The following is a 10,346-nucleotide window of genomic DNA, read 5'->3' as shown; positions in this document are numbered from 1 at the left end:
AAAAAGTTCGTTATACGTCCCCAGTCGGCATCATTCCAGCCTGATCGAGCGTCGATTTTGCGCGTCCTAGTGCGTTCTTGGTGTGTCGATTTTTTGTTATAGAGTGTAGATAAGTAATCCGAACTAATTTGCACACCCAATATATATTTAGAATCCTTGACAAAAATTGAGTAAAAAAGAATGGAAAAAAACATTGCGCAATCGAAGTCACAAATTGCATTTCAAATCAAAATAATAATAAAGCAAAAGAAATAAATTAAATGAACTATAGTCTAATTTAAAAGTATTCTCACATCAAATATTAATGAAAAATATCAATCGTAAAATCTGTATAGACACTTGAGAAAAATGCAATAAAGATTTGAAGAAAAAAAAATTATTGTTCGCTTTTTGCAAATTAATCTCAACTTTATTTTTATAGATATAATACGACTGTGTCATATGATCTATCATTCAGCGTTTTACGGTAACCGCCTTTAATATATTGGGAGTACAAATTAGTTCGGTCCGTTTTTAAGAGATGGCTCTGCTGTTATGAATGTTTCATATTGACAGCTGGTTTCGGTGGTTTCAGAGAGGTTAAACATCTGTCAATAATATTCAGTTTATATCGCTTTGAGTTTCATACAAAAACCCTATTTTTTACTTTGTTGAGTATGTCAAGTTTTGTGGTAACGAAGCACCATTTGCGGGAGGTTTCATGTTGCTGCTTTAATTGGAAGAAAAGCACAGCTGAAGCGTATCGAATTCTTCTAGAAGTTTATGTTGACAATGCTCCAACTGATAAATCATGTAGGGAATGGTTTCGACGTTTCAAGAATGAATCCGTGCATTACGAGAAAAACGGCCGGAATACGAGCAAAGACATGACAAAGTTATTCTTCTGCCTAATAACGGTCAGTCTGACTTCGAAAAAAATTATTTGGAAACGCTCAAGTGGGATATTTTACCCCATCCGCTGTATACGCTGGACATTGATCCTTCTGATTACTGGTTGTTCCGACGGATGGAGCACGATTTGGCAGGTCACCAGTTCACTTCTTTCGCAGAAATCGAAAATTGGCTCCTAACTTGGATCGCCTCAAAAGACGGGACATTTTTTCGAAATGGAATTCGAAAATTGCCTGAGAGGTGGGGAAAAGTAGTAGTCAGCGATGGACAATACTTTGATTAATCTGTTCATTCATTTTATTCTGAAATAAATGCATTTTTGAAAACAAAAAAAAACGGACCGAACTAATTTGCACACCCAATAAATATTTAGAATCCTTGACAAAAATTGAATAATAAATAAAAAATCATTTGAAGTCACAAATTGCATTTTAAAACAATTTTAATTTTATTAATTTCACAGAGATTAGCCTAATTTCACTAGCATTTAAAATCAGATAAGATTAGTACTCCACCATTTTTTATATATCTATATACTTTATTTATTAATAAGTCGTGCTAATCGAAATCAAATTGAATCATGTTTATCGATTGTATTATAAATATTAAAATGCGAAGATAGTAATAACTGAAAAAAAAAATAAAAATAAATAATTTAAAGTTATAGCTTAATATTTACAATTTCTGATGGAATGCTCATTGTTTATGAATGAAACGTTAAGTAAAAAAATTTAGATAATGTAGTAAAAGATGTAAATGTAGTAAAAAAAAATACTAATCTTATTTGTTTTTTTAAAAAAAAACATTTATAAAAGTAATATGGAATTTGATTAAGTTCTTTTATTTCTCTATTAATTCGTCATCTCAGAAGCAAACGATACCTTGTTCGCTTTTCAATTTTTCATAATTTTTTAACAATCGTTTTCATATACGCTGTATATTTCCAATTATCGTTTGGAAAATTCTGTCAGTCGCGAACAAAACCAAAAGTATAACGTTCTAATAAGGGTGGGGCTAATGAACGTGGCCAATGAAGAGTTTTGTTTATATGTAGCTCCAATTCCAATGGCACCTCAACCTCGCGCAGATGTATAGGGTTTGAGGGGTAAAGGCTCCGGCGCCTTTTATTGTCCTTGAGTACAAGTGTTCGTTTTCGAATTATATTTTCAATTTTCATTCGAAATTTTTTTTCGTGTCGAATGTTTGGAAATCACATTTCGGCTTAGTAATGGCTGAAAAATACGTATTTGTGCAAGAAAAAGGCCAGAAAAAATATGGGCCTCCTCCTGACTGGTACGGCCCTCCGCCACCAAAGGGCTGCGAAGTTTTCATCGGAAAATTACCCCGTTATGTTTTCGAAGAAGAACTGATGCGTTTATTTTCGACAGTAGGCCGCATTTATGAATTTCGATTAATGGTTGACTTTAGCACATCCACCCGAGGTTTTGCCTTTGCGACTTACACCAATAAAGAAGACGCCGCCAAAGCTGTCAGAGCTCTCAATAACTATCCAATAAGATGCAATCGATTTATTGGTGTTGTTCCATCTATAGATAATACCAGGATCTTTGTCGGTGGCATACCACATACGGTCACTCGTGATATGGCGTTGAAAGAATTTAAACAATTGACTGAGGGGGTTGTTGGTGTCGAAATGAATCAAAATGCAATGGAACCTGGAAAAAACCGTGGTTTTGTTTTTGTGGAGTATGAAACGCATCGTGCGGCTTCTAAAGCGAGAAGAATTTTGTTTTCAGACGATTGCTTAGTCTTCGGAAGAAAAGTAAATGTCGAATGGGAAGATAGGACATCAGATTTAGTGGATTATAATACATTGAAAGTGAGTACATTGTTAAGAGTTTTGTCATTCAATAGATTTTTTTTACAATTTCATAATTGTGTACAGTTAATTAATTGTATTAATTAACAGTTATTGATTGTACACAATTAATAACTGTTAATTAATACAATTAATTTATAGGGACTGCGCTTTAGAGGTGTTGCCAAACATGAACATCGTACCCTATAGTATGAATTTTAATATCGTGATGTATATCGATATCAATATGAATTTTAATATCGTGATGTATATCGATATTTAACAATCGGAAATATAGCGTGATATTTTTCAAAGGCTATTATTTTATATAGATTTGTTGACATTCGTCAATTATTTCGCTACGCAATCAAAATTCATCAACTCTCACAATATCGTATTGAATAACTATCTCTAGGTATAATACCATTAATCGCGATACTATCATTTTGATATGTTATGTTATCGACTAATCGCAATTATATCGTATTCGATAGTTATAGTAATCAATGATGAACTCGGTATTAATGTATTCGATATTTATTGTTAATGGTTGTGATAATGTCTTATTTGTTCAACTTATGTATAGCCCGTATTATCGATAGCCAGTGATTAACGCTGTAGTTCCTAAGTATATTCCTATATATAATATATTCCCAGGGGTCTGTCCAGACATTTTGTGAAAGGTCCGTTTTTCGTGAAATTGTGAAAAAATTACTCACATTCTTTCAACCAGGGTCCGCTTTTATGAATTTGTGCAAATAGGGTCCGTTATTGCAAAAAAAAACTTTTTCAAGGAGTTTTTAAATTGTAAAGACATACAAGATTATGCTCAACACTGTAAAATTATAATTAAAAAAATTAAATTTTAAAAAATAAACAACAATTGCTGCTTCTAAATTAGAGATGCAACATACAAATATTTGGTATTTAGCCTATACTGCTGAACGCAGAATATTAATTTCGGACGAATAATGGAAGAATCGTCTGCCGAAGACAAAACTTAATTCGTTTACATCCATCTTTCTTGTTTTCTGCCCTGGAAAGGGTTTATTCGATTAACAAAATAATAATGAAGATAAACAAATTTGTGAAGGGTCCGATTAAAAGAAAAATCATTTTGTGAAGGGTCCGTTTTTAAGTTAAAATATTTTGTGAAGGGTCCGTTTTTATGAAAAGATATTTTGTGAAGGGTCCGTTTTTATGAAAAGATATTTTGTGAAGGGTCCGTTAACGGACCCAAATTTCTTCTAAACAGACCCCTGATTCCGTTATGGTTTTTATTACCTATGTCAGTGTTTCCCAAACTTATGACTTTTGTATACCCCACTCATAAAAAATGAATATATTTTTTTAAAAATATCTTTATTTTTACTATGAAAAAATTGCTCCAAAGTTAAAAATCACAACTGGTTGTTGACACCACTAATTATTAACTGTTAACTCTGCAAAAAATAGCCAATAGGAAAATACGTCATCGTAAATTTTCATGGCTAGCTTTGTTTTTAAGTAAAATTTTTTGAAATTTTCGTCTGTTGCAAGAGAACGCGTACCCCGGTTAAAATGTTCCCGTACCCCTGGGGGTACGCGTACCACACTTTGGGAAACACTGACCTATGTGTACCCTTAAGTTTGTGTTTTTTTACTTGATTACAAAGGGAAAGGTTAGTTTAATTCTATGAGACCTTAAAAGTTTGCTCATCACAGAAAGATAATTCCGTTTTACAAAATTAAATTATTTATCCTGGATGATTTCTGTATCGTGATGTGTTGAAACCAGGGGTTGGGGTTTTGGACGTCCTTAACTGGTTTTGGACAGGACACATGGATTTTACTGTCTTAAACTGGGTAAAACTGTCCAAAACCTTGTACTTTGGTAAAAGGTAAAAATTCTATAGGTGTAACCATTGTACACATAGTAATTACATGTTTCAATAAATATTTGATATTTTTTATACAATTTACTTTAACTTAACAAAAGAAAATAATATAATATAAATGGAAAAGGTTTATAATTTTTGAAGCTCCATAATTCATTGAACAACAAAAGTGAATACCTAATCCTTTAAATATAAATATGCTTTTAATACTGATAAATCACTGAAGTCAAGCATCACTGGCTACGGTCAGTGTGCGGGTGGGTGACCACTTGGATCAGTCTGCGTAGGGACCGAGGGTGTGCGGTATTGGTCCTCGTTAAACTGTGCTACCGTAAAGTGCTCGACTTCGCGCGACAGTCGTCGGGCTACCGAAGCGGCGGGTGCCATCCCCTCCGCAGAGGATCAAAATTGTGATGGCATGTCTTCGGATCATCCTCCGGGATGTTTCCCGACCGTCGCCAATAGCCCATTGTGCAGCTCTAGTGTGACGTAAAATTAACAACAACAACAACAATACTGATAAATAATATTTTTGCATAAGGATAAATAATGCAATATTAAAAAATAATAATTTTTTAAAAAAAAATACTAAATTTGTTTTAAAATTAACCTTTTGTTTTTCACAATATTTTTTTAAGGAAAATTTTATAATTTCTGCATCACAGAATGATAAAAAAGCCATCTATTTTTCAAAAAAATTGTGTTTAAATATAAATATATTAGTTTAAATTGGAAATACAAAATAACTGAAAATTGTATTAACAGTTTTGAAGGGCATAACATCAGTTTCAGTTACTGACACTGGTGATGTATCACCACTATGCTAAAAGAATTGAACATGAATAAAATAACAGTATTCTTGAATAGTACTATAGGTAAATAAACCTGTTTATGACAAACCAAGCACACTTAGTCCCTAATAGCTTAACCTGTATGGCAAGGCCGAACTTCAGTTATGTACTATTGAATGAGAGGACCAATTGAACTTGATCACTGATTAATCTTCCTTTGTTTAATGTTAAAATTGAAGAGTCAAGCAATGGTTATAAAACATTATACTTTTAAAAACAAATATTTTGTAGTAGATTTAATTATCAATATGTTATTAGTTCTATGTTTATTTTACCTCTTAAATATTGTTCAGATAAAATTGTGATATAATTTGAGTAAAATGGTTTTGGACAGGACGGTTTAAACCTTGGATTACTCCATTCTGTCCTAAACCTTGCCAACCCTGGTTGAATCGTATCGTTGCGAGCAGAATAATTGTTCCTCAAATAAAAAAATAAATAATTAAATAAAAATTCTCAGAAGGGACCAACTTAAAAAAAAAATAATAATAATTTGAAATTTAAAAATTTACTTAGCGCCTTGGCAGTTATAGTCGACTAAACAGATCACGATTCGAGAATATCTCCTTTCTTCTTTTTAGTCTTATTGAAAAAGTAAAATTTCTTATAATTTTCATTATTTACCTAATATTAAATTAGAGTCTGTTAGTTTGAGGTTAGTGTGTGGTTGTTTAAAGTGGTAGCGATTAAATGGCTATTGATTTTACCTGCACTGCTCATAAATCAATTAAAGTTTATGACTTAAAGTGTAGTAAAAATTTCAATAGCTGTTAAAATGACGATTAATTTCACCTGCACCGTCTATCGTTTTATTATCTATCTTTTTAAAATGGACATATCCTGTATTTCTTAAAGCTATTTTATTTAATACTAGTCGAAAAATTTGAATTGTAAAGTATATAATTTAATGTAAGTTTAAATACAAAATCTGAGCGAAATCGATCGAATAGTTCCTGAGAAATTGAATTTCAAAAAGTCGTATTTTAAAAATGACTTTTTCATACTTTAAAAAACGAGGTAAAATTCAAGAAATATTAATAAACTGGAAAAATCGGGAAAACTATGGAATATAACCAAAATTCCCTATAGGGCAGGAAAAATGAATAAATTTACATGTACTGTACTATACTTACAAGTCTGACCGATCTATAAATTGGTTGAGAATTTATCGTCATGTAAATAGTACCACAGATCAATTTTATGTTTTATATATTTATTTAAAAAAATAAATAAATAAACTTTATTGATTACCTATATTTCCACCTTTTCCAAAGCTTTTTTTTCAGAAAAATTTGTCTTATTCCAATTTATTATAAATTAAAAAAAAATGTTTTTTCAAACTTAATGGCAAGAATAAGTGTTTAGATGCATTTCATGTCTAAGAAAGAAGCTTTACTTAAAAATTATTAATAAAATTTTATGCACAGGTTACATAAGTGAGGGAAATTCAGCAAAATCAATCTAAAAAAACTAAAGGTCAGGTTTTTTTTATAACTAAATATGGCTAACCTATATTAATGCATACAAATGTTTCAGCTTTCTTTTTATTCAAATGCATAAAGTTTTAAGGATCTTATGTTGGCGCTTTCTTACGCGCTATAGCGTGTCAAATTCCCCATTGAGGGGAAAAATTGCGCCAACAGATTTATGTCCGTAGAATTAAAACAAACTTTAAAAGAACAAAATATTATTTATTTCTTTTTCTGTATTAATTACAGCTGGAGAAATTGAAAATAATAATGATATCAAATTACAATCAAATCGAAACAAAACATTGACTTCAATAATTCTTTCTTTGTTTTGAAATTCTTTACCATTTAATGGGTGAGAATACTTTCAAAAGCGATCTATAAATGAGTAGAGAATTAATCGTCTGCTCCCATACATCTCAACTCAACAATATCACAAATCAATTTTATGTTTCATTTATTTATTTAATTTTATTGAGCGCCATTCCCGTCTATTCTTTAGATTTTTTTTTTATTAGTAATATTAGTAGTGCAAATTTATATTATTTCACGCAGAATTATGAAAATATATAATATGTTTTAAATGATTTATATAATTTTTAACAAGGGTCCTAGATCCTAAGAATATAATAATTTTAGCGGAATCACTGTACTGTATTATCACTTTTGTTTTCAGATTAACTAACTGAACTATTTTAATTAGGAAATAATAGTCTGGAAATCGGCAAAAACTATATTTTTTTAATAAAAAAATGGGAAGAAGTAAGTCTCTTAAAATTTCACGTGTGTTTTAAGTTTTCTTTCATTTGTATGTAAGTAATTGTGATTTTTTTGTTCGATTATTGCATCATAAATCTTGTTTTCGGGTTAATAAACTTCTTTTAATTATCAAAATGTAAGAAAATCGGTAAAATGGAGGATTTTATTTTTAAATGTGAAGAAAGAAATTTCTTATAATTTAACTCATGTTTAAAGTTTCTTTTCATAAGTAAAATGTAGCAATCCTTTGACCAATTACTGCATTATTACTTTTGTTTTCTGGCTAAGGAACTTTTCGCGATTTAGATTATCAAAATTTCAAGAAATCAATTTCTGTTTTAATTATTGCGGGTGTTTAAGGCAATCCTTTTTTTTCTACTTCTTTTTTCTATTTACAAATAAGAATAATTATGTTGTTTGTTTTTGTGTTGAGAAGCATAATAAGATTATTAAAATCAGTTCTTAGTTGATTTAAGTATAAGGATTGATTTAAATACAACTTTGACGTTGGTTTAAATATAAGGAGGATTCTTAATGTATAATAGTTAATTCTGTTAAAATTTTAACAAATTTTATGAACAATGTTTTTTTTATTACTCAAAATTATACCTAAGTTGTTTTACTGTGATAAAACAGCTTAAGCTTCCAGTTGATGAATGATTTTCAATTTTTAAGGCTATTTAAATCTGAGGATTGAAACATTGATCTGATGCATGGAATTACTATTACCACGTTATTGTACAGTGAACATGAAAAATAAATGAACCACCCTGAATTAATTGATCAAATGATCGGACAAACATACCAATTTTTACCGGTTCTGATTTCTGACCCCAAAATATAGGTGGTAGCCACTATCTGGGAAATCTGGTTTCAATAGTTAAATTAGTAAAGCTGTCCAAAGTTTAGACCCTTTAATGTTAATTTTACTTTTTGTGTATTTCACCATATCTCAAGAACTTTTTAAGTGAATTGAAAATATTTTGCACACAATTGTATAATTCGTTTATCCAGGGGTCTGTTTAGAAGAAATTTGGGTCCGTTAACGGACCCTTCACAAAATATTTTAACTTGAAAACGGAACCTTCACAAAATGATTTTTCTTTTAATCGAACCCTTCACAAATTTGTTTATCTTCATTATTATTTTGTTAATCGAATAAACCCGTTCCAGGGCAAAAAACAAGAAAGATGGATGTAAACGAATTAAGTTTTGTCTTTGGCAGACGATTCTTCCATTATTCGTCCGAAATTAATATTCTGCGTTTAGCAGTATAGGCTAAATATCAAATATTTGTATGTTGCATCTCTAATTTAGAAGCATCAATTATTGTTTAATTTTTAAAATTAAATTTTTTTAATTATAATTTTAGTGTTGAGCATAATCTTGTATGCCTTTACAATTTAAAAACTCCTTGAAAGAGTTTTTTTTTTGCAATAACGGACCCTATTTGCACAAATTCATAAAAGCGGACCCTGGTTGAAGGAATGTGAGTAATTTTTTCACAATTTCCTGAAAAACGGACCTTTCACAAAATGTCTGGACATACCTCTGGTTTATCCCACGATAATTCCATGAAAAAAATAACTTCTTATTTTATTTAATAATTCTAAAAAAAAATTTTTTTTTGCATCGTTTTAAAGAATTTAATGGCATAATGCAAAATTCGTGCGAAATCGGTCGAAAATAGTTCTCGAGAAATCGAATTTTAAATATACGATTTTAGTAAAATTTGCTTTCTCATAAACTATTCGACCAATTGCGCTCAAACTTTGAATGTATAGAATGATGTAATAAATTGTATACCTTACAATTTAACATTTTTCGATTAGTATTAAACGAAACAGCAAAAATTAATAACTATTTAATAAAAGTTACTTTTTAACATGATCTTCGGATAAATGGATTTTAAAATCTTGTGTCAAAATTTTTCAATTCACCTAAAAAATTCTCGAGATACAGAGAAATACCCAAAAAGAAAAAATTTCACTATTTACAGCTCTCTTGGTCAAACTACTTTAATTATTTTTCCAGATTGCGGCTAATTTGATGGTCACAAATTCGATTTGTCAAAAAAAAAAAAATGAATGTTTATTCAGAGAAAGTATATTTTTGTTTCTGATTTCGTAATATCATCCGCATGAATTAATTAATTAGCATATTTACATTCAGCCCATCGAAGCATTAAGATTGAGTCCTAGAACGTGAAGATCCGATCATTATATTTTAAGTTAAACAACGTGATTTGTTTATTTTTTTGCTCACTGTACTTAATCGAGACACAGCCGTTACTTCGGCACCAACGATATTTGTTGTTCTAAAATATGCTTCAAAGGCAGGGGTCTGTCCAGACATTTTGTGAAAGGTCCGTTTTTCGTGAAATTGTGAAAAAATTACTCACATTCTTTCAACCAGGGTCCGCTTTTATGAATTTTGCAAATAGGGTCCGTTATTGCAAAAAAAAAAACTTTTTCAAGGAGTTTTTAAATTGTAAAGACATACAAGATTATGCTCAACACTGTAAAATTATAATTAAAAAAATAAATTTTAAAAAATAAACAACAATTGCTGCATTCAAATTAGAGATGCAATATACAAATATTTGGTATTTAGCCTATACTGCTGAACGCAGAATATTAATTTCGGACGAATAATGGAAGAATCGTCTGCCGAAGACAAA

The 10,346-nt window shown here is 30.2% G+C and overlaps 1 protein-coding gene across 1 annotated transcript in view; it reads left to right on the top strand.

Annotated features, from left to right (window-relative positions):
• The first annotated feature begins 2,034 nt into the window (after window positions 1-2,034).
• The window catches only part of LOC107440959 (RNA-binding protein 47-like), a 45,209-nt gene continuing 36,897 nt past the window's right edge, over window positions 2,035-10,346 (top strand). The window contains exon 1 of the mRNA XM_071185766.1: window positions 2,035-2,731. Within this exon, the coding sequence (XP_071041867.1) occupies window positions 2,120-2,731 (612 nt within the window). The 5' untranslated portion in view covers window positions 2,035-2,119. The remainder of the gene's footprint in view (window positions 2,732-10,346) is intronic.

The sequence above is a fragment of the Parasteatoda tepidariorum genome, chromosome 9 (genome assembly GCF_043381705.1).
Source record: "Parasteatoda tepidariorum isolate YZ-2023 chromosome 9, CAS_Ptep_4.0, whole genome shotgun sequence".
In the NCBI taxonomy this organism is placed as follows: Eukaryota; Metazoa; Arthropoda; class Arachnida; order Araneae; family Theridiidae; genus Parasteatoda; species Parasteatoda tepidariorum.
Note: the sequence above shows the minus strand (reverse complement) of the source record. Positions and strands in the feature narration are given on the sequence as shown.